This window comes from Carassius carassius, chromosome 28 (genome assembly GCF_963082965.1).
Source record: "Carassius carassius chromosome 28, fCarCar2.1, whole genome shotgun sequence".
NCBI lineage: Eukaryota > Metazoa > Chordata > Actinopteri > Cypriniformes > Cyprinidae > Carassius > Carassius carassius.
Window position 1 is genome coordinate 22906091 of NC_081782.1, and position 26635 is coordinate 22932725.

The 26635-nt window shown below is 35.6% G+C and overlaps 1 protein-coding gene across 1 annotated transcript in view; it reads left to right on the plus strand.

Moving 5' to 3' along the window:
• Positions 1-18362, plus strand: part of LOC132108216 (forkhead box protein O1-A) — a 46173-nt gene extending 27811 nt beyond the window's left edge. The window contains exons 2-4 of the mRNA XM_059514852.1: positions 13103-13294; positions 13409-16484; positions 16542-18362. Coding sequence (XP_059370835.1) covers positions 13103-13294; positions 13409-14626 — 1410 coding nt within the window. The 3' untranslated portion in view covers positions 14627-16484; positions 16542-18362. The remainder of the gene's footprint in view (positions 1-13102; positions 13295-13408; positions 16485-16541) is intronic.
• Positions 18363-26635: the final 8273 nt, after the last annotated feature.

A 26635-nucleotide genomic window follows, 5' to 3' on the forward strand; every position in this document is an offset into this window, starting at 1 on the left:
GGAAGGAAAATGAGCCCACACTGAAGTCTTGTGTTCCGCTATTGACTGGATGTATTGAGTTCAGCTGGAGTCCAATATTTCATTTCCCCAGAGTGGAATCCGAAACAGAGAGACAAGAGGCCTGGCGAGACCTTGGTTGGAGCTGGTTCTGATTTGGGAAACATTCTGATCCCGTGAGTCAGGCGGCCCCACAGACACACATTCAGGCCAGAGTCAGTCACGAAGGACTTGGCAACTATCACTCCAAGCTGATTTAGTGTCCTATTCTGAAAGGCTTTGAACATTTCTACCCTTTCTGAAAAAGTTATCTTCAGTAATCTTTAGTGGAATACAGCTTAACTTAAAAGGACAATTCCATTTTTTACTATTCAAAAAAAAAAAAAAAAAAAAAAAATATATAGGCCTATATATATATATATATATTTTTTTTATTATTATTTATTATTATTGTAGTAGTAATAATAGTGCTTAAGTAAAAAAGTAAAAATACTTCAGATAATTTTTGGACTTTGGTGGTTTCCATAAGTAATGCACTTCCTGTTTTACTATGTCATAAAACTATACTATAGAAGTTGCGTCGAGTAGGGATTTTTGTTGCCAAAGACCCCCATAAATTACAATTTCTGCTTGCCAAGGAAATATATAATAAATAAATATGTGATATATGTGACTCTGGATCACAAAACCAGTCTTAAGTGTTATTTTTTTTAAATTGAGATGTATATAAGCTTTCCGTTGATGTATAGTTTATTAGGAACAGACAATATTTGGTCGAGATACAACTATTTGAAAATCTGGAATCTGAGGGTGCAAAAAAATCTAAATACTGAGAAAATCGCCTTTGAAGTTGTCCAAATGAATTCTTAGCAATGCATATTACTTATCAAAAATTAAGCTTTGATATATTTACAGTAGGACATTTACAAAATATCTTCATGGAACATGAAATTTTTACCCATACAATGTTTTTTTGGCTATTGCTAAAATATACCCCAGCGACTTAAGACATATATCTAGTAGTGTGTGTTTATGTGTGTGAGAGAGACAAAATAGTAAATGTGATATTATAAGACTACATTTTGTTTAATAATGACATAATGGGCATTTGCATTGTCGTTTCCAAAAGAAAGGATTAAAAAAACTGGAAATAAAGTTTAAAATATCTGGTAAAATATAAGTAGTTTAGAAATTGTGTTTTGCACAATACATACTATCCAAAGCCAATTTTTAGATTAATCAATTTTTTTATCCTAAGATATTTTCCCGGATTCCCCCCAGAGCTCATTTTTAACATTTCTGTGTTAGCATGTCAGTAATAGAAAACAAAGACATGTAGGTTACTGCATTTTTACCATTCTGATTTGCAAGAAAACCATTGCAGTCTAGTATGTAGGTTCTGTATTGATATTGTTGCTTTGATGCCAAGTGAATTTAGAATAATTCCTTTGATAATGCATTGATAAATTACCATTGATAATCTTCATTTTGCTTTATTTAATTATACAGTCATACCATATTTCAGGAAGCTGGCAATATGCAGCCCAATTGCTCAAGATTTTGATTATCAGGTGTGAATTTTAATTTCAATGATTTATTCTTGTTCAGCTTCAGTATGCTGAAGGAATTTACAGGAAGTGCGCAACAGGAAGTGGCGAGCACAGTATGCCTGCATAGTGCAAATCTAAGAGAAGATTGTTTCCTTGTTAGTGCTGAACACCTGACACTCATACTGACCTGACTTGGCAAGTTAGAAAACATTTGCACCTGTGTTACTGTGTGTAAGGATAGAGAAAGAAAAAAAATTACTGGAATTTCTAATCTTCTGAATCTCTCTATGTGTATGTATGCATGACAGGAAGAAAGAGTTTGTGTGCTCACTTTTATGTGGCAATAAATCAATGTCTCCTTCTCTGCTGAGTACAGAGATATATTTGTGTGGGTGTCTTATCTGTCTCGGTCTCTTTATAATCTCAGTGCGACTGCATATTCACGTTGTTCAAAGGCAAACCCTGTGCCCCATTTCAACCGATAATATGAACCACTGGCATCGACTGCTTTGCAGGTTTGTCTGGGGAGAGCTAAATAAAAAATAAAAAGCCAAACAGCTGACCTATAATTTTAAAACGGACAGAACTTGGCACGGACATTGTTTTTGAGTTTCCAGTCTTGTTGCCAGCCCAGGGAATTCCCTGATGTGCAGCCTAATGTTGCATAAGAAGCAAAAACTGTCAATCAATTGAAAAATTGAATCATATAGTGTTTAAATGATATGGTGAGTGATTAATCGAATGAATCACAATTAATCAATTATATCAATATTTGCTTTAAAAAAAACGTAAATGTATACATACACTACACTTTAAAAGTACATTTTAATTTGTGTATGTCAAATTAAATCTCCCTTGACTAAAGTTTATTATGACAAATTGTTTTTTTATTACAAATCAGCACAGTGTGATGCACACTGAACAAATTAACAACACAACAAAAACAGTCATTGAATAGTGTCATGTCTAGTTGGGGATGTAGAACAACAACAATTGAACATGAAAGTTGTACAGTATGTCACCACAAAGTTAAATCTTGACATATCATATTAGCATATTAGTGGTCATGGTAGACATCTGAAAGGCATCTGAAAGAGTTAATTTTTGTAATGACTGTTATTTTAGTTTTTTCAAGTCAAAGGAGATTACCTTCTGTTTTTAAAGTATTTAATATGGAATTCCCCCTAAAAGTACATTTATTTATTATGATGTAGCAATACTTGATACTGTCATTTTATAATTGTGATCATAATGCTAAACGTTTTTCTTCAGGGCTAATGCTTTGGAGCATTTGGGTTTGTTTCCACCTGACTGCTTGTGTTATACTTAGTACGTGTGAGACCTGCTGAGCTAGTGATGAGCTAATGACAGGTCTGGGCGCTCTTCTCTGTCTCCTGCTAACCACACTCACACATTCTTGACATCTGTCAGCAGAAAGCAGCACTGTCTACACCAGACATGAACCAACACGAGGCCAATGCTCAAAATGAATGTATAATTAGACCTTCGTTTTATGCTGAACATTTTGGGCCGTTGTGAGGAGCACTTCATATGTTATAACCTTTTTTTTCAAAACTGCTTTGAAATCCTGCAGGAAGTTATGGCATCACACATTGATGTTATTTGTTTTTTAAGCTTTTTGACGTCTGATTATCTAGAGCAGGCTGGAAAAAGTCTTTTGTGTATTTCAACCAGAAGAGAAGCTCTCACATGTGTCTACATCTGAGTCATAGCAGCCGTCTTTTTGCTGTCTTTTCCTGGGGAGTTTTCCATTTTAAAGCACAGAGGACGATTATAGTGGCATTTTAGTTCTGCTTTGAAAGTTGTTCGTTGCTTCTGCAGGCCTACAGGTTCTGTCATCACATTGAAATCAGACAGCAAACTCACAAATCAGCTAAAACGCAATTTATTTTAAAATTATGCTGATTCACCAACTTTAGTTTATTGCTCCATCATGTTAATCATTTAGTTGAACCAGTGTTCTGTTTAGAATTTATTTAGATTATTTATTTTATCTCAGTCATTTTTTTATATAATTTTTTTGTTTTTGTTTTTTTAGTTAAAATCATTTATATGGTTTATATATGTGTTTCAAAATTCAAGTGTGGTGAACTCTTGTCTGCAAATTCGCATCACGTGAAGATGACGTGTGAACAGTAGAAAATCCTGGTCATGGTGTGACCTCTAAATTAAAAGAACATAAACACCACTATCTAAACTATCTAAATGCCACTTAAGAAACATCTACTATATACCTCAAACTAGCCCAATTATAAGAGACTTTGAGTTAAGGCTGATTAATCAACAATTCATTCAGACAACCCACCTTCTAAACAGTTCTAAAATGCCATTGTTTTAATGTTGTTTGCACATCTGTAGTTCTGATAAAGAACTGAATTTTGATTCCCAATGCTGATTCCTTCAGTAAATCTTGAATGCTTAGAGATGGAATGAGAGAAGGAAGGAGGGGTCGCAGTCACAGAACAGTGTGGCCTTTCAGACTCCTTGGAGGAAGGGATGGAAGTAAGGAGGGAGAGAAATAGAAATGGAACTCTGTGTCCTTGGCTTGTGGACTGCCCTGAACACATGACCTCCATCTGCTTGTGCAGCTTACAGTGACACGCACACTCACTCAAATACACACATTAGCGTATGTTAGTGTGTCACGTAAAATCCCTAACATTTTAATGTATACTCAAATAGACATATACGACCACGCACCTAATCCAGACCTGAAATATACTTCATGCATGTATGCAGACACGAATGTTTGGTCAGCGTATTGCAAGCATGCGTACATAGCGGAATCCAACTTCAGTACTCAAGGGGGTGATAGAGTTACTTTGAAATACCTGCGCCATATTATTCAGTTGGCTACTTATAAACATGTCAACAGTTTAACTGACTTGATCCATGCTGCGTTATAAAGGCGAAATGAAGTAACTACACTTATGGACCAAAATTGTCCATAAGAAAAAAAAAAAGTGATATCAAGTCAAAGTTTAATCAAAATATTCCTTTATTGGTTTAGTTGTTACAATGAAAATCAACACCATACACATTAAACACATAAAAGCGAAGTTCAAAATCCATATGGATTGCATAAAATGTTGAATATGGCACCAGATATGGCACCAGTTTACTGTTAGTGTCTCATTGTGCTATCAGTAATTTTAATGGTTTAGTTTTGCCTCGTCAGGCCGTTCACATCCGGTGTAGACGCAGTGTAGGAGTTTTCAAAGTTAAGAAAATTTGAAATTATGTACTTGTCCTTTCATTAGTAATTTCATCATTATTTAAAAATCATTTAATAAAATGAAAGTGAAATATATCTTTTCAAGGTAATAATTTCTGGGTTTGTGTTAATCATTGGAGAAGTGTATATATGAAGTTATTGTATATATGCATTACATTTTTAAGGTATTTCTGAATAAATTAATTACGCAGGAATTAATTACTTAATTAGATTAGAATTTAGATTAGAATTAATTAGAATTTAATTACTCGAAAAACATGTAATGTCATTAAACCAGTTGGGGAAGAGAAACAAAAGATGATGTTTTTCAAGCTAATGCCCACAATATTACCCCTTGGGGCAACACTGAGAATGCATGCATACTTGCGCTGCATCATACATTATGATGAAGTATATTTCTAAATGTAAAGTCATAACTCATAAAAAATCAAAGAATTTGAGTTCATATACTTGGGTAGAGTATGCATGCTTACGTATCCTATATTTAAGTTATTTTCGCCATAATGTATCGCATGCATGGCATGCTATCAGATGCTATAGTATATGTGGAGTACTTTTGTTATAAATAACCTTGAATATTTCTTTAAAGCTGTTGTATTCCTTTAAAGCTTTATGCTCTCTGTAAGATTTTTAAATATCAGGCCATGGGGCCTTGTTTAACAGAGACATTTTAAGGCATATTTAATGTCTAGATTATTTATGTCTAGTCCATTATTTAAGGGGGCAGTGGAGTGGGCACTGCTTTGGCTGTAGTTGAGCTCTTGGGTTTGTATCTGTGGTCTGTAAGGCTTTGTGTATTCTCTCTGGAGTGAGAATGACTGCGACTGGATCTGGTGCCAAACAGAAGTCTGCCAGAGAAGGAGTGCAGTAGGGCAGCGCTCTCTCCACCCCCAGCTTGGCTCTGTGGCCTGGCATTCCAGTCCGTTCCACACGCACACACAAACTCAGAGACTCAAATACACAACCATTGCTTCCTGAAAGACAGGAAGTGAGGCCGGCTTCCTGTGACAGTCCTCTTTCATGTGGTCACTTCCTGGTGTTTGGCTCTTGCTGTTGACTTTCTTCATTGTTCCTGCAACAGGGGCTTAAAATCGTGTGTATGTCTAAATAACTCTTTGAGTATACAATAGCTGTACATGCGACATATGTTGACACATTTGTCAGGGTTTGCACGATTATGGACGACATGGAATAATCATGGAATTTAAAATGTTTGATGTTCTTGACTTTTTTCAGGCCTAATCTAATCATCTGTAACTAATAAATCTTAAAAACATAAAATAAATAAATAAATAATAAAAAAAAGCCATGGGATAGTTGTGGAAATTGTTATGTTCAGCTCATCTAGAAAGTGATATAAACCAATAAAAAAATATAGAAATGTAATGCATGATTGTAACTGATTTTGACAGCCAGAAATTGTCAAGCAATTTTGTTTTATGAAAACAGCAGATTTGATATTTTGATAATAACTTGTTTCCAATGCCATGAGAAGAGTAAATTCAGTAAGCAGGTGATCTGCGGAAGTGTGACTCTATTGGACTTTTAAACACAGTAAACAATCTTCTCTTCTTTGTTAATAATCATGCATATGCAAAATAAATATTGCCATTTTATTTTTTTTATTGATTTAAGTCACTGATACAAAATAATAATATAATTTGAATGGAATACAGAATAATAGCAAGTTACTACAATTTTATTAATAGTATAACTGTAACAACTGTGGTATTGTGGACACCATACAATAATTTATTCCAGATTAATTTAATTTATTAATTAGATTATTTTTAAATGTATAACTCAGTTACAGTTACTGTTATAAATGTATGTTGGTTAAAATATAAATAACCATATGAAATGACTAAAATGTGGACAATTTTTAGCACAGCACATTATACCACATTTTCACTATAGGTCAATTTAATGACATGATTCAGTCGCATAGATGACACATTGTGTTCTTACATTCTAGAAATTGCTCAGTTTTATATAATACCATCTCATTGTGTGTACTGTTGTGGTATTTGTGGAATGGCAGTATTGTTGCGAACCCAAGATTATAGGATCTTCACACAACAAGAATGATGGTTGGGGTTTAGAATCCACAGACAGGAATGTGGATTGGGACACTGTAGTTCCAGAAGAGATAGGGTATTAGAAGGCTAGCTGTGATTACGTTTGAACTTTGAACAAAGTGATTAGTTGGAATGTTGAAGTTCCTGTGTTCTGCCACTAATACATCAACTATTGTCAAAATGTGTCAATTAGGAAGGAAGCTGCAGACCTGAACACAGGATGAACATGCTTTGATAACATTTGGGTTCTCTTTGTCGTTTTCTGGCCATTTGTTCTCATACTTTTAGGTACAGATTCACAGAGGTGGAAAGAGTACAAAAATATTCTACTCAAGTAAAAGTACCATTACATTAATGAAATTTTACTTAAGTACAAGTAAAAGTACCAGTCTAAAAAATCCACTCAAGTAAAAGTAAAAAGTAGCTCATTTAAAATTTACTCAGAGTAAAAATTACTTAGTTACATTTTAACAGTGGGAGGGAGTCAAAAATGGGACAGACCAAGGGTGTCAAACTCAGTTCCTGGAGGGCCACAGTCCTGCACAGTTTAGATATAACCCTAATTAAACACACCTGATCAAGCTAATCTAATCATTTAGGTTTATTTGAAAACTACATGATATCTGTGCTGGAGCAGGGTTAGGGCTATGGCCCTCCAGGAACTGAGTTTGACACCCCTGGGATAGGTCTATTAATCTCAAACTAGTTGTTTTTAATTAAAGGAATCAGTTATTTAGAATAATAAAACATTTGGGCTGTTATCTGGCAAATCAGTATCAACAAACTCATCTTTTCAATACAGAGGAAATGCAAAAGCTTCATCGGACGTGGCATTTAGATGTATTACACTGTTTAGTGCAGGACAAGAATGCATTTAACCTGCAGTTACAAATGCATGAATAATGTTTTGATATGCCAGACATAAAATGTTGAATACTCATTTGAAATTATAAAAACTTAATTATAAAAAAAAAAAAAATCAAAAGATACTTTAAATGTGAAATTAAAATGGCCAGTATGTGTCAGCAAGTCACTGTTAATAAGTGAGTCATTGCGATTGAACCAAATCATTTAAACAGTTGATTCATTCAGAAACGAAACACTGTCATGTTGCTCAGAGATGCAAAATTTTGCTTTGGTGGCTGTGTTTGGAATAAATTTTAGTTGTAGAAATAGAGCAAAAACAATGGCAATATGGTGTCTAAAACGCAAGTCTCTTAGTTTACTGTCCTGTTGTAAAAAAAAAAAAAAAAAAAAAATATATATATATATATATATATATCAGTGGCGGCTGCTGGTCTTTCAAAGAGGGGAAGCTCATTTTCGGCCTACATTATAACCCTCTGATGGTCTTCATTTGTAGTGACACTCGGGGTCTTTTTGACCCCAGACAATAACATTTCATTTTGTAATAGTAAAATATTTAAATTTTTTACAAATATAATTTTACTCTGTTCATTTATGTTTTTACTAAACTTTGTACAGTTTTTGGAGGATTAAAATCTTTTACATTTCTATAAATAAATAAATATTTATTTAAATAGGCTTTTTTTTTTTACAAAAAAAGAAAAAAGCATTTCAGGTAAAATTCACTTCATAAAAGACCCAGATTTCTAACTTTCATACATGGGGATACCATGGATAATTTTATAAGGTTTAATGTAAGATTGTTGCCCATTTTTGGGGAAATTCAGTTTAAAAATTGTAATAAATCACTTTAACCACTAGATGGCTATAGTGTGTGTGTGTGTGTGTGTGTGTGTGTGTGTGTGTGTGCGCGCGCACATTTTCAATCTGTCTTAGTTACCAATTTAATTTTGTGGTGGTTCTGCATTTTACAAATATCAAGAAATATTGCCGCAGTTTGTCTTTCGAATACACTTGAGAAATCCGCGATCATGGGACTGAGCGTGAAACAGCTTCGCCGACTTCTTATGGTGCAGACCGCTGTCAGTCAAAAGGAGATCGACAGATCCTCCAATCATCACGCGGAAGCCCAGTCTTCATTCACCTCCAGAGACGCTGAGCGTCCGTGGGCGGGACATAATCGCAGCATTTATCCAATGACCGTCTAGCTTTGGAGCACTGAAAAAAACTGTTCAAAGCAGCCCCATCGAAGTCAATGGACGCTCGGCTTCAACAGGGAAGTGCACTGTGACGCTACGGGAATGTATGAGAAGAAAATCGAGTCAGCCGACATGTAGCTGATTAACACAATACATAATACACAATAGTACATATTTGACCGTTGGGTTTTTTTTACATTAGAGGGGAAGCTGAGCTTCCCTTGCAGTCTTAAAGAAATCCCCACTGATATATATATATATATATATATATATATATATATATATATATATATATATATATATATATATATATATATATGTGTGTGTGTGTGTGTGTGTGTGTGTGTGTGTGTGTGTGTGTGTGTGATTATGATTTTTAGAGGAAAAGACAGCATTCTTTGTGTGATTTTGATTCTAAATGATTTTGATTGATTTCATTCTAAATGCATTTCAACAGACTGAATCACACAGTGAAAGAACACTCTAAATGCGCGCGTACATCATTAAAACAACAATTATGATATTATCGCAGACAATATATATCGCACACTCCGCACCAGTCTTTTTGGCTAATTTGTGCAAAACCTCTTGCTAAAATGTCAAAGCATCATTTTAACCACCAATGCAATGACGCAATTATTTAGCTCACCTCTATATGCTTACGTGGGGTTGATGTCTTGTCGAGATTTTATAAACTGCTAGTTTGGTCTCCCTAGGCAAGCACAGCATACACAGCATAATAGAGCATACATATGGCCAGGGGTTCACTTCATTTCCTTGAGTTCAACTTCAGAATATGACGGGGTTTCGTTTTCAGCGGTGTCTGCACCACTAACGCCTGTTTTGTCCGTCTGCATCTTTCTTGTGATTTTAGCGCCAGTTTGCCCTCCTGCCCATTATTTACTGACATACCTTCCAGGGAGCGATTTTTTTTTTTACTCAGTAATTAATGTGTTTTAAAATGTAGCGAAGTACAATACTTCAAACAAAATATACTTAAGTAAAAGTAAAATTACAGATTAAAAAAAATACTTAAAAAAGTAGAAGTACACAAAAAAGCTACTCAATTACAGTAACGCGAGTAAATGTAATTCGTTACTTTCCACCTCTGCAGATTCAACTGCAATTTGGAGGAACTCAGTTGGCTTGTGCTATTTAGAGGACACAAACATACAGTGCAGCAGTCAAACAGGATAAAATGGACTCTCTCAGAGCTCCAGTTTGTCATCATTCTTATGTAGCACCAGAGAGGGAACTCCTGTTTCAATAGTTCACCGCTAGTGCATGAACACTTTGATGACACTCAACAAGAAGTGGAAAAGTTTTGAGACATATCTAACCATAATGCTCTTTCAGACTGTTCCCACTCAGAATGCTGAGTCCTGTCCTGGTATTCCCCAGACCCCCAGGGCTCCAAATCTCCCAAACCTCTCCATATATCCATCAGTGAATCCTCTTCTAATGTGGTTATGGTTAAATTTGTCTTGCTACACATATTTGCAGAGTGGCCAAGAGATATTTCACATGACATGCAAAGTTGAGTTTTAAAGTAGTGATGCTGTTTTCAGTTCTGCAGTTTTCTGTTCAAAATTTGAGCCAGATAAACAGTTTTAGTTAGCAGAGCGAAATTACTTCAGTTGGTATTGTTCTGCTTTGGATTCATGCGTGCATACATCTGAATTGTTGTGATTTGATTTTTTATTTTTTTCATCGCTCTGTAAATGCTAACGCACATAATGTACGTCATCATAGGATGTTATTTGTAGTTATTCTGATAATTTCCCCTTTCTGTGCCATGTGATGCATACTTCCCACAAGAATGGTGAGAGGTGTTTCCAGTTGGCTGGCTTTATTTCAATTTCAAATTAAGTTTTTGTTGTTGTTGTTGTTTTAAAAATGAAAAGTGGTTAATCCATGCATTAAAAAGTATTTGAATGTGAAGTAAAAAGTAGTTGATCTAGCTTGATGTTTTCAAAAAAACATCAAATGTGTTTGTGTGTGTGTTTTCTAACTCCAAGGTTACTCCAGTTGACTATTTAAACAAACAAAAAAAAGGTCAAAATATGTAATAGTTTTAAAAATGGACTGACATAAGTGTGTGTGGGGTTTCTTTCTGTGATACAATTTCCTTTCTTGTCAGTGGACAAGAAAATGGCTTTCTGCATGTTGGTTACACCACACTGACCTGGGTGTTACTTAATGTAAAGGCTGCTTCCTAGTAAAGTTGTATATCTAGGCTGACACATCAAGCACAATTGAACATCATGTCAAATCTGAAAAATCCTTTGGATGCAGCCTCCTTTTTATGTCCTTTGTTATTTGTATTTTAAAGGATGCATCAAGTGTATCCTTTGCATCCTCCAGTCACCCATAATCCTCCACTATACATTCCAGTTCATAAAAAGGAATAAGCATAAAATTAGTCAGCACTGAGATTATCTAATATCATTAACTATTGGAGATGAAAGTATTATGTTTGTTGTTAATTAATTACATAATGCTAAACTGCTTATGATGTAAACCACTGGAAAACCACAGATAGTTGTCATTTTTATTGCATTTATAGAAAGTAAATTTTATGGCTGTAGTTTTTCTTCTTTTTTATTTCAATTTTATTTATTTATTTTTGGTACAAATTCAAATAAGACATTGAGACATGAGACTATTATAAAATAAGTTTAATTTTTACAACTTTTTTTATTGACCGATTATTATTTTTGTGCTGTGACCATGAAGATGGAAACTTTAATGACTCCACAAGAAGGCTTGCTAGACTCTCTCATTTTAGAGTTTAATGCTGAGGAGGGCTCTCAGAAAGACAGGAATAAGACAGATGCAACCTCACTAGAATTACGGCTGATTTCATTTGATTTAAAATATCTTTATTTCAGAGTAAGAACGAACACATAGGTTATTTTTTGTATGAATTGCACTCAAGCTTTCAAGATCTGTTTCTTTTGAGCATGTAGGATTTATTTTTTAATGATAATGATATGATTTTCCAAAGATAAATAAATAAATGAATAAATGAATAAATGTGTCTCTACATGTGCTTCATAAAGCCTTTTAGTTCACAAACAACCGCAAAGCCCATCTTAAGCTGCCATCACATCCTGTAACTATCCATTAACAACTCTAAATTAGACACAGGAGGCATTAGGCCAGCATTTCAAAAATCCCCCATTTTCCACCTCTCTAGGGAAAATGGTCCTAATGATTGAGATCACCATGACAACATAGGTAATGCATCTATGCCAGACTGAATGTTTACCTGTGTTTGCCAGACATTATGGGGTGAGAGCTCATCAGACTGAAAGAAAGTACATAATTTTTACTACACTATATGTGCCCTAGTGCAACAACTATTCATTGGCAAGAATAGAATAACAAGCACAGAAATGGCTGTATTGGTTTTCATTAAGAAAGGTTGCTATTTAAGTGATATGTTGCTAATTATGTCAGACCATATGGTAGGGCATTTTTAAATTTATTTTTCTTTTATAATTTTTGTGCTCCTATAAAGCAACACATGTCATTGGTTGAGGGCAGAAGCTGACAGGCCAAGCCAAAGCAATGCTCTGAAAAAGTCACAGTGTTTATGTATTTTTGGTAAATCAACTTACGAATGGCTTTCTCATAGTTGCACCTACACTTAAAACTATGAGGGCACATGTCATCTTTAATACCTTCAAATAAATCAGTTCATTGATTTTTGAAGGAAGAGGTTCATCAAGATGTATCATTGATAATAGTCAGAGCTCTGAACTTGAGGATTAGGAATGTCCTTTGTCACTAAATATAGAATTATGTTTTCATGATTCACAGCAAAACACTGAAGGTGTCTCGTTCTGTTTGAATAGACCACTGAGTGCAATATGTAAATATTTGCAAGAATATGTTTATAAGAATGGCCAGTGTTCAAGGAAAACTGTCCTTAAGTCTCCTTTGAATGACAGAAAAATATGCATATAGGTGAAGGAAATGGTGAGTGGATGAAAGCAGAGGTGAAATGAAAAAAGGCTTTAATAGAAAACAGCTGCTTTGAGGATTTGCACTCTGCTGATTTACCGTCAGAGGGAAATTTACGGGAACAAGGCAAACTAAGAACCTAACGCTCACACTTTTTTCTCTTTGCTGTCTCTCTCACTCCCACAGAACTCAATCAGACACAACCTGTCCCTACATAGCAGGTTTATCCGAGTGCAGAATGAGGGGACAGGTAAGAGCTCCTGGTGGATGCTCAACCCTGATGGCGGCAAAAGTGGCAAGTCACCTCGACGCCGGGCTGCCTCTATGGACAACAACAGCAAGTTTGCCAAGAGCAGAGGACGAGCAGCAAAGAAAAAGGTAAGAGCTCCACACTAGACCTGCTGCATTCTCTTTCATTAACAGTACACACTATACATTTGTACATACAGTTATTTTTCTTACAAGTTGTTTCGTTCATCTCTAACTTTATAGCTAGCTCTTCAGGGTGGTCCCGATGGGGGCGCAGATAGCCCAGGCTCTCAGTACGGCAAGTGGCCAGGCAGTCCGAACTCCCACAGCAATGATGACTTCGACGCCTGGACAGCTTTCCGTCCACGCACCAGCTCCAATGCCAGCACAGTGAGCGGCCGTCTCTCGCCTTTTATTGATGATGAACTTGGCGACTCCGATGTCCACATGGTCTACCCAGGCCCTGGGTCAGGTGCCAAAATGACCTCCACTCTCCCCAGCTTGTCTGAAATGGCTGGTTCTCTGGGTCACAGTGGCTCTGAGAATGTGATGGAGAACCTTCTGGATAACCTCAAATTGCTCTCACCTAAGAACCAATCGGTGGGGTCCACAGGAGGGCCTGGGTCAGGATCCAACCAGTCCTCACCCTCTTCACTCATGCAGGCCAGCCCTGGTTACTCCCCCTACAGTTCCCCAGGTCTGGCTGTGGTCAACCAGCAGACCCAACAAGACTATCCTAAGTTTCTTTATGGCCAGGCAGGAATGGGCAGCATGTCCCCCATGCCGATGCAGCATTTGCCAGAAGGCAAGCCCAGTTTTGTTTCTGGCCCAGGAACTATGGGCCAGTTTAACTGCACAGCTGGGCTGCTGAAGGAGCTTCTTACATCTGATGGAGAGCCTGGAGAGCTCATGCCCTCAGTGGACACTGTCGTCTCCCAGTCAGCTGGAGGCAGTGGATGTATGCTGCCGCCCTACAATAGTGGGCGGAATGAACTTATGGGAGGTGGAGCATCCCACAGCCATGCCCTCTCTCATCCACACAATATGCATGGACAAGCCACATCTTTGGCATTGAATGGGCGATCGATGCACCCACTGACCGGGATTGGTCACAGCAGTGCTGGTGGACGCTTGGGAAGCGTCAAGTCAGGCATGCAGATGCACTATGGAGGCTCCAGTCATCTTGGAGGTGGGCTTACTCCTTACTGCATTGTCAACAGCAACGGATATGGGCGCAGTCCAGGGATGATGCCCCACCTGCAACAGCAACACCTGGAAAAGCTGCCCAGTGATCTGGACGGGATGCCTGTGGAGAGATTTGAATGCGATGTTGAGTCCATCTTACATGATACACTCATGGACGGAGAATCGCTGGACTTCAACTTTGACCCCATGGCCACCCAACAGGGGTTCCCACCTCACAGTGTAAAGACCACCACCCACAGCTGGGTGTCTGGGTAGGAGCTATTTTTATTAAAAGTATAATATTTTAACAACCCAACAATATCTGAAGTCCAGTAACTTTTCATAATTACTTTTTCAGTATTGGTTTAAAATATATGTTTAAACACTTTGTACACACTTTGACTTTGTGTAGATGATATGTGTCTTCTTTGACGTTTTTGTTTTTATTTGTATTTTTACAGGTAAAAAACTCACAACTGGAAAACAGCAGCATGGAGCGGCTCTCCACACACATCCAAACCCTTCGTCAGGGAACGTAGCCCCCATTATTCTTTCACTTTTTTCAGCTGAGATACGACCTCACGCTACAAGCACACTGGCTCAGTACAGAGCTAAATTGCAAGGATTTTTTCCTCAGACATTAGGACTCACATTCAAACTAAGTGCCAAACCAGGTGCCTGTGCTCCATAGCCAAATTGACAAGCTTTATTATGCTGCCTTCTTCTTGCTGTAGATAATCAGTCGTCAAATCAGGGCAACGAAAACCTGAGGCCCTTACATCTGCTGCAACAAACTTACCAATGTCCACACCAATTTTCAGTAATGATTTTACAGCTGCATTTCCATTAAGGAAAAACTGTGATAAGGTATAACCATCAAATCCAACACCAGGCAGCACACCTCAAGTTCATTCGACACACCTCAGAAAAGTAACTCCCAAGGTAATAGCTCATTCCTTGTTGTGTTGTCAGTTCAAAACCCTACTCTGCAATTTTTGCTGAGAGTAACACATTCATGCTGTGTTTCATGGGGACTCCATGATTGGCCTTATTGGGAAGAAGAACTGGAACAGCGGTAGGCAGGAATGACTGTAAATAGATTTATTTAGAAATAGTCCTGCACAAAACATGACCTTGGAAATGTTAGGGAAATTGTTGCAGACTAGTTGAACTGCGTCACATACAGAACATCATAACATTTTCATTTCTGTCTTGTAACACTTTTTATTCTGTCTCAGCATTTGACTTAGGCAAGATGTACTACATTTCTAAACAGTGTATAACTATTAACTGGTGTACAGAGAGGTTACACGATGATATCAACAATCAGGGCAACCGATTTAATGTTGTTTTGTAAATCTGAGAGAACTGGACTTGACATTTTACATTTTGGCAGGCTTACATGGAATAGTGTTTCTCATCTGAATTATTTACATCTTTCCACATTTTTTGTAAATACATGAAATATATTTCAAAAACATATAAAGTAGAAATATAAGAAGGTTATTATACATAGAAGTTTTCTTTTTCCTTTTGTATTATCACAGTTATTCTTATTGTTGTTTATTATTGGCTTCAGTTTGAGATTTTTTTATTATTATTATTTAAAAAATAGTTCACCCAATAATGAAAAGCGTATAATTTACTAAAAATATACAGTAACTTATTTTTTCTCCAAATCAATTTATTTATTCTGTGAAACACAAAAAGTGACATTTTGAACAATATCATGGCTGCTTCTTCCCATGCAATGAAAATTAATGGAGTCTATCAAGTCTTTTGAACTACAAAAATAGTTCATCTTTGCCATTTGATGGCAAACACCATTGTTTTTTGTGTGTGTCTCAACGCCATGTTTGTTTTGGAAGATTTATGTGAAAAATGACAAATTTCGATTGACCCAATACTTTCATTTTTTCGTTGTATGGAAAAAGGCAGCCAAGACATTATTAAACAAAATTAATTTGTGTGTCATGGAAGAAAGTAAGTCACACAGGTTTGGAATGACATGCAGGCAAATAAATGCTCCCAGAATTTGAATGATTTGATACATTACATCTTCTAAGCCATTTATAGTGCATTTTTTTCCTGAGATTTTGGGTCATTAAAATCCAGAACTTTTTTTCAGTTGTTCGTTCCTACAAAGATTAGGCATGTCTTTGTTGTGACCCATATAAGAGCTAAATCCCAGGGTAAGACACCACCTAAAAAATAAAATAAATAGGCAAACTGTTGTATTTTCTCTTCATAATTTATCATGGGGCCGTACACCACCAAAACCTTTAATAGTGGTTAATGTAGTTTAAAGCTACAGCGCTAGGTGACCACTGTATTGAATCTGTTGCTGTAGTAAAGCTACAGTTCTCTGCCTTTAAGAAAGTGTAGACACATTGACAACATTATTTGGCTGAAGGAAAAGTGCTGTGGTTGTATCATGTCACAGTATATTATTTAGACTTGTATTATATTTCTATCTTAATTCACATCTCTCTCGAACTGCAGGCACTGTGATGTATATGTTTTACAAGTTTGTGGTGATTTTAAATGTCTGTGGTGCCTCAACTTTTGTTTTTCATTTCAGTTTGATGTTCCCTTTAACAAGAATTTCAACAGTTTAGGTTTCTTGCACCAATGTGCACTACTAGACTTAAACAATTTTCAAATTGGCCAGCAGAAATTACAGATATCTCAGACAATACTCAAAATGGTTTCTTGAGTACTGTTATAATACAAAAATGCTGAAATGCTTTGTAGAAAACTAAGATATAATAAGTTCTCAATTTTTTATATTAAATGCTTAATGTTATTAGAGGTGTTCTTGAAGAACATTAACACTGTTTTCTAACCAGGCGTAATATGACAGGGCAACAAGCCACAAGTTACTTGTTGGTGTTTTGGTTTCTGTTCCTGTGTAGCCCCACCCATTGCAAAATCCCATTGGTCCAAAATCCCGCTCTATATAACTATATGTAACCCAAAATATGATTGGCTGTGCCATAATTGTAACTTTTTAGTATGGACTGACAAATTTCTTGTAACGCCTGGTTCGGACACAGTGAGGTTTAGTCATGAGAAGAATGCCAGATGTTTGTTTACTAAAACAAGCTCACATCATTAAATTGTTATTATTAACCTCTGACCCATACTGTTTCGTTCAGCACAAGAAGAAACCAGATTACATTGTGCCCAATTATCATAAACATGCATTTGCTTTGTGAATTTAGCAGGTGACCCCACCTATGCACATCCATGTACTTTAATGATTATTAAGATTATTGTCATGTCCAATATGTTTTTACGATGACAAGATATTTGATATTTCATGTTTGATAGAGCTGTGGAGTCATGTTAATGTCACAGATGTTAGTTCATAGTTCTGAAGAATATGAAGTATATTTAGAGTAGAAGATAATTTACACGCACAGCTTTTTGTACATTGTACACTGTTATTCTTGTATTTAGCAGCAGTTTGTAAAAACAAAAAAGAAAAAAAAACATTTGAAAAAAAAAAACTAATAATGATCATTGACACAAATCTGGAAGAAAATTCAGCTGTTTTTCTTCAGATTGTGGAGTTTGGACCAATTTTTAATGAAAGAAAAAATCTATTAAAATATTGCACTTTTCTGTAAATGTAATGCATTCTCCTAGAGAGATGAAGAAAGTCAAGATTATCTATTTTGAAACAAACTGTTAAATTTCTTAACTTATGTGCAGAAAAGATTTGATTCACAATCAAAAAAGTATAAATAAAGGTGCAATTTGTTTATGTAGTTGAGAAAGTAATAATCTATAAGAGAGAAATTATATTGTTAAGCTGACATACCAATACTGACATATGTATATTATATCTTTATTCTTTAAGTTCATCAGCAAACATTTTGTGAAATGTGAGGCCATAGCGCTCTGATTTTGTTTCTTTATGCCGATGTTGTGCTTGTATTCCTGTACAAGAAACATGCTGCCGCTGTAAAAAGCCATGTGTATATAAATTATGTTATATAAAGAAGAATGTGGCTGTCTCTTTATTCAATCACAAGGAAGCTTTGATGGCTTGTGTTAAATGATAAAACCAATGTCCAAAAAGTACAGTAAAGGTATGTGACAAACCTTAAAAAAGGCAAAAAAAAAAATGAAAAATGTCAAACATACATATTTAAGTGTATTATTATCAGAGATATCCACTCATTTGAGCAGATTTATTGAGTGTAAATCAGTAGCAATGAAAGAGTAATGTCAGGCTGTCATATATATCTTCTGTCATATAAGGTCAGTTGCACTTTTAAATAATTATTTTAATCTCATTTTGTTTTCCATAACTCAGCCAGAGGATGAGTACCTAAACATTGAATCAAACTGCATTATATAGCTAGTCTTTAATAACATGAATATACAACCATCATATATTAACATCACTTTTTCTCTTTTGTTGATTCTGAGTGCTTCCATTTCCCTCATTTGGAATTCGCTTTGGATAAAAGTGTCTCCTAGATGACTAAATGTAAATATTTATATCCTATGCTATGTTTACACTGCAAAGCCATTAAAATTAACATTATTAATATGCAAATTCATATTAAAAAATTAACATTATAATTTTACATTCAACTTCTGCTTTTATACTTACTTTTTACTTTTAACTTTTAATTTGTATGTTAATGCAAGAAGAAAAAAATAATAATTTAAAAATTTACTTTAGTTCCAGTTCCAAGCATAACTCCTTTTTTTCAACGCATCTTTCATATCTTGGCTCCTCGAGCCTGTCCTCCAACAAAAAAAGACCATATAGGTCGTTTGTGCAAGCACCTTATTACGACCTATATTTACGTTTTAAAGTTAAGCGCCCTCTAGCGGGCGTAAAAATAATGACAGTATCGCGTTGCGTCTGTCGTCATAAAATATCGTATAACGTCATTACCAATCAAAACGCACGTTTATTTAAATGAAATGCGTGGGCTTTTTACACCGATCTCACATTATTTCCTACATATTTTACTAGGTGGCTTATTCGTTCGAATGACCACACCTAACCCCACCCCTAAACCTAACCCTCACAGAAATCATGCTAAATTATGATTTATTGAGCATATACATTTTCGTGCACGTCCATTCCCTGGGATCGAACCCATGATAGCATGAGAGTGGTCCAAAGTCCTCTTTTCAGATGAGATTTGAAACCAAGGTCCTAGAGTCTTGAGGAAGTGGAGAAGGTGGAGAAGCTCATAGCCCGAGCTGCTTGAACTCCAGTGTTAAGTTTCCACAGTCTGTAATGATTTGGAGTGCAATGTCATCTGCTGGTGTTGGTCCATTGTGTTTTTTGGAAACCAAAGTCTCTGCACCTGTTTACCAAGAAATTTTGGAGCACTTCATGCTTCATTCTGCCAAAAAGCTTTTTGAAGATGCTGATTTCATTTTCCAGCAGGATTTGGCACCTGCCCACACTGCCAAAAGCACCAAAATTTGGTTAAATGACCATGGTGTTGGTGTGCTTGACTAGCCAGCAAACTCACCAGACCTGAACCCCACAGAGAATATATAAGGTATTGTCAAGAGGAAAATGAGAAACAAGAGACCAAACAATGCAGATGAGCTGAAAGCCACTGAAAGAAACCTGGGCTTCCATACCACCTCAGCAGTGCCACAAACTGATCACCTCCATGCCACGCCGAATAGAGGCAGTAATTAAAGCAAAAGGAGCCCCTACCAAGTATTGAGTACATGTACAGTAAATGAACATACTTTCGAGAAGACCAACAATTCAGTCAAAAAGTTTTTTTTATTGGTCTTATGAAGTATTCTAATTTGTTGAGATTATGATTTGGTGTTTTTTTGTTACGTGTGAGCCTAAATGTTCACAATGAAAAGAACCAAATACTTAAACTACTTCAGTCTGTTTGCATTGGATTTATTTAATACACAGGTTTCACAATTTGAGTTGAATTTCTGAAATACATGAACATAGTCTTGCAGGTCAAGGGGCTTGAATCATTGTGATTGCAACAATATATATACTGTATGTGTGTGTGTGCATGTTTTTGTGACATATCAGGACACAACTTTGTATAATGACATGGGTATGACACGGTATTACACGGAGAGGGTGACTTATGAGGAAATAACCCATGTCCCCATTTTTCAAAACGCTTATAAACCATACAGAATGAGATTTTTTGAGAAAGTAAAAATGCACAAAAGTTTCCTGTGAGGGTTAGGGTTAGGTGTAGGGTTGGTGTAGGGCCATAGAATATACAGTTTGAACAGTATAAAAACCATTACGCCTATGGGATGTCCCCACTTTTCACAAAAACAAACGTGTGTGTCTCTGTGTGAATGCTTTTTTACATTTTAATAAATCATAAAATTCTGTACAGTGTTCAATAAATAAGATTAAAAACAACAATGAAAATAAGGGACTGGAAAGCTGTAACTACTATGACTGGCGAGACTATATATTTTTTAAAGAGCTTTTGAAAAAAATCCCTTATGCTCACCAAGGAGGCATTTATTTAATCAGAAATACACTAAAAGCAGCAATATTGTTAAATATTATTACAATTCAAAATGACTGTTTTCTAGTTGAATGTAAAATGTAAGTATGTGATGTATGTGAGGCAAGTATGTGATGGCAACGCTGAATTTTCAGCAAAAATGATTTAGTAAAAATCTTAATCTGTCTCTAAAGTATGTTATTTGTTAAGAAGTAAAAATTGTTACAATGCAAAACCTGACTTGGTGTGACTTTAAAGGAGCTGCTGGAGAATTTTCACTAATAAATTCTTATACAATTTTGTAAAAAGTGGAGCGCATTCACTGTTCCCCCTGAAATAGCCCTCTGCTTTTAGTCAGAATGAACTCAGTCACCCCATTTCAGAGTTTGGGTTCTTTCTGGCTCCTCCTCAGAACTGAGATGTGATCAGCTTGGGGGTTTCTGGAGCCAGATGGTCCTGTGGAAAGCAATCGTGTGAAAAGCAATGGGGATCTTGTCCTGGCTTTGATAGTAAAGGACGCCAGGAAAAAAAGTGCTTAACTGGCACTTTTTTCTCTTTGCACTTCTCTCCAGGTCTGGGTGTTGGATTTCTATTATGGTTCAGGCTTCCAGCTGGTCTGCGTCACTAGAACGATCTTGACATTGTGCCCTGATCTATCTCCTTTTGGACAACACCCAGCCAACAGAGTTATATGGATCCAATATATGGGTTATCCAATATATATTTCTTAAGATCCAACAAATAATTGTTGAAATGCCCAGAAGTGGGTCACCCAAGGACGTGAGCTGGTTTCTGGGAGACAAACAGGTGGTAAAGCTCAAAGCGATATTAGAACTGACATTTACAGTACTATTTTTTCTCAGTCATTCCTGAGTTTTTGCCTTGCTCTCCATCTCAGTCTTTTGTGTTGTAGTGTGGTCCAGTGTTCTCTTTAAACTGTGTGTTGACAGAGAGAAGGAGGAAGTGTTGGGAGGAGGGGCGCCACCCCGCTGAAGGCCCCTTATGAGCAGCTCCTGTGGAATGCAGTGCGTGTGAGTTTTCCGCGTATGTGCGTAAGATTGGTGTGGATGGCAGCCAACTGCATATATGGCCCTTACATTACAGAGGGCACGAAGCAAGACAGGTAATGTGAGGACACATTTGTGACGCTGGTACAGTCTGGAGTCTTTTAAAGTGGTTTTTCAGGTTCTTTTCAACAAACTCCTGCATCATTGAGCAAAAAGCTCAAGAACAAAATATAAATGCAATGTGTGTAATTTTTTATTACTATGTTTACTATGCAGACAGCTGACGCATTTGGAGGTTGAATCCCCTGGAAAAAAGAAACTAATGTGTCTCTGTGGCACTTTCAAAACATTTGAACTTTCCAACCATCTCTACATAGCAACATTTGCTCGACCAATGGAATTAGTTTTGGTGTGTTTGGGAAACCTGTTTGAAAACATTAGCATTTTCATGCTGCTAGTGGTGCAAAAATCATACACTTTACCTTTAAAGAGCAACCCAGAGTTTGTTTCTGTAATTTATAACTCTTTAACCCTGCATTCAGAATTCAGTAAAAGAGAATACAGTGCATGGGTGTTCACATAGTGATGGCAGCTTTTCAACACTGCTTCATGAAGCTTTGAAACCGAATCACTTTCATACTATCATAGGACCATCATACATCATACTGCATACCACCATATCATTTCAGTAAACAAGGCTTCATTACATCATAACTGTTTTTAAATGCTTTGAAATATCAGTGGTTCACTGGTGGTGGGGGTACAGGTATAAATTATACCTACGACATTTAACATTATATGACACATTATACCTAGATTAAATATTTAATGGTATAAGATGATTAGAATGACATTTGAAAGATTATATTTTGAATAAAACATTTGCAATTTCGTTAAAAGTCATTAAGGTGTATCTGTGGTTTCTGTAAAATGGTTTTTGTGTTTCGGTCGTGTTTTGGACATTAAGTTTTTAATCTGTTCCTGTTTCCTGTATTATGTTCACCTTGTTATTGCATGATTCTTTTCACCTGTTTCTTGCTAGTCTATTACCCTGTGTGTATTTAAGCCTTTGCTTTCAGAATTCTTCATCAGGTCTTGACTATTGTTGGATGTAAAGTTTGCATGCTTAATTTGGTTCTTAATGGTCTTTTCTGAGTTATTTGTTTTTGTTTCAGATTTTGTTTTTGTTTCTAATAAATCAGCACAGTTGGTACCTACTCTACTTTGTCTCTACAACCTGCATTACAATAATAGTAATTAACTCATTAAAACTGTAAAATATTTTATAAATATATAGCTCTACCATGAAAAACAACAACAACAACAACTAAAGACTAAACCAAAAAGTGTAAATAATGATGTTTCATTTGAAGCTTGATAAAACTGTTGGGATTTAACAACTGCCATCTTTCATGCACATCCAATTTGGAGTTGCAGTAAAAGAACAACCATGTGATTTAGAATACAGTCTCAAAACTTGCAGAAATAGATGTTTATTTATTTATTTATTTTTTATGTACAAAAAATTATAAAATGGCTCTACATACAAGATTTCGCAAAACATGGACTTTATACAATATTAAGTCATCATATGGTTTGCGTTGCACTCCAAGCAGCAGCCTGGTCTCGTGTGGTATACTGTAAATATGAATGCAGTCTTTGCATGGAATTCATTCTGCTGGCTGGAGACGCAACACTGAAGTGTCTCACCTTGCTTCTCCATATGGAACCAGTTACTTACTCTGAAAAAGCATTCAGCCCCTGAATTGCACAAGATCTGCAAAAGAGCAAACGTAACTAGCACATTCATCAACCCACTTGGAGAAAGAAAAGGATGAGTTAAAAGAGAAGCAGATGTAGCAGACGGTTTTGTGAAGAGAGATGAGGCATCTGAGACTGCTGTCCTCAGCTGACTTCCCACTGTGTGATGATCACTGGACTGGTTGGAAAAAATCTTGCAAAATTACAAGTGATGTTACAAGTGCCATTGAGTCTAAGATTTCATTGACTCATTGACCTTTTCTATGCAGAAAAATACAAATTTTGTTGTCATTTTTTATTTCATGACGTTACAAAACAGTATAACATCTGAAACACAAAATAAGTTATTTTTGCAGAATGTCCAAGCATCTCTTTTGCATACAACTTAAGTGAGTGGTTATTTATACAGTTAAACCACAAAAAAAGACAACCTACGTATCATAAAAAATAGTCCAAACAAGTCATGCACAATATTACAAGTCTTGTAAAACCTTTGTTAAATTTTGTTGAAAATCTTTTTCTCTGCTGTAGCTCTCAGATTTCTTGCAGTGGGACTCTGCAAATGTTCAGAAGCATGTTCTGATCACTCATGCAACATGCAATAACTAATGATGTTTGATAATTGCAATCACCTGAACATTTTTCACACAACCCCACTTCCCATTCTCCTTCTCTGCATGGAAAAGTGCAGCCTAGACATTCTGCAAAACATCCACTTAATGAAAAATAAAAGTTGTTTATGTTTGGAATGACATAATCTAAATGATGAGTAAATTATAACAGCAGTAGCATATTTAGGTAAACAGTCACTTTAAAGCAGCAAACCATGCTCCTCAACTTTAAAAAGTTATTGTAGATAGATTCATACTGCATATGCATTTTTTATTCATCCAGTTATACAATTTTCACTTAGTGGGTGATGAAAAAGGTGAAAATGTTTCATAGACTTATTGAAGGAGGAACCTGGGTCCTAACTAGAGTATCAGGTCATAGAAACTTGGCTGAGCTTTTTTTGATCTGGGCAAACCACCAAGAACATCTTAGTGACCACATATTAACGCCCTGGCAACCACAATTCTAGAGCAGAATTTGAATATACATACTTGTATACATATTGGTGCTAAAGAGGACACACCTTTTAATAATAGGTTATTGTCACAAATAAGCCTTTAACATATATTAGTATATTTTTGTTAAATTAATATTATTTATATCATTTTATGTTATTGTTTTTTTTTTATCCCTCTATTTATAGGTATTCTAATATTTCTTAGTACTTTTTACATACTTTTTACACCTTCTTTAATCATCTTTTAAAGTACATACAAAAATATTATTTCAGAAGAGCATCAAAACCAAATATTTGTATTTAAATATATAATATAAATAAAAAAATACAAATACCAACACAAAAATATACAAACACATATTAAGTGGAAGGTTCTAGGGTGTAAATTGATCTTTTGTATGGGATATTTTTTTTCACACTCTTTGGAAAAGCTCTTCCATCTACCTGACTCTCTCAGTCCATGTGTTGGTCATTGGGTGGCATGAGTCTTCAGTTCTCTTACGGGAAGTGCATGAGTCTCATGGTTGATCATAACATGGTATTTTGGAAGTACCACAGCACTATAACTTAATCTGTTTCCTCTTTTGAAGACTGTGCGGTTAGGAGACTCCTATTGAATTTCCAGTCAGCACCTCATGTTACATATACAAAACAACAAAACTAACAACAGCAAAAGCTTTTATTTTTTATTTTGTAAACCAATAAAACAAGTTAAAATATGTGACAAATTTTTGGGGGGGAACCTAAGCATGTGGGAATCACACTGCAGTATGTGCCAGTGATATTTCATCACTTTGAAATGATGCAGCATTTCTGCATTATCTAAGAAAGACCAGTTCCAAAGAAGGTCATAGAGTTTACACAGGGGAAGTGAAAGATATCTGGCCACATGCTAATAACCAATGAAATTTCACAAAAATGGCACAGGTTCATCTGTATGACTGTAGCTGTGAATTATTTCACCTCAGGGCCATCAGTTTTAGAAAATATTGGTTGTAATATATTTATATATGACACACACACACAGACAAAATTATATATATATATATATATATATATATATATATTTGCCATGATGATACATTGTTTTGAAATAAAACTGAATTTAGTCAGTCTTGTGACTGTAATTCTAAAAAATGGTCAAAACAATTAGTGTTAATTCAATAGTGTGATTAATTCATTAAATACGCAGCAAAATTTATTAACCATGCCCCTTGATATGTTTACAAATTTTGTTATAATAGATTTCCCATCCGTTAAGATAATTCAAGCCTCAAGTATCACATTCATATTTCTGTACATCCACAGCCAGTGCAGCCCACCATTTAGCTTAACCCATTACACATAGCAAGGGTTTTTATTATTCTATAATAAATTGAAAGAAAAGAGTTAGAATAGAAAAAGAATAGAGCAAGCTAGTGTTAGAAGCCTTTTTTTTTGCTTTCATTAATTACATAATAAATAAAATGAAAACAGAGAATGCAAAAAGATTAGAAAAGCTAGTGTTATTCTTTTTATTTTTTTTAGAAAACAAGCAATAAATTAATAGAGTGCAAGTCTAAGGGGACATCTTTTTTTAAGAATAGAATTAGAATAGAGAGTGCTAGAGTTAGAGGGTCAAATAAAGATTGAAGAGAAGTGTTTTAGCCGATTCTTGAAGATGGTTAAGGAGGTTATTTGAAAGACTGTAAAAGTGATTTTGTGCATCTTTGGGCACAATAAAACGATGTTAGAGTTGATGATGGATGAGGAGGAGAGCATGCGAGAGTTAGACAAATGGATAATTCTGTTATGACAGTATGTCCTTTTAGCAGTGGAGACATTAGCAATGATGGAAGTTTTTTTTTTTTTTTATGTTCAGTAGTGTACAAATTTGCTTTGTGAATATTAATATTAATTACCATAATTTTTATATATATAATATGTATTTTTAAATATATAAATAATTTACATTTATTTC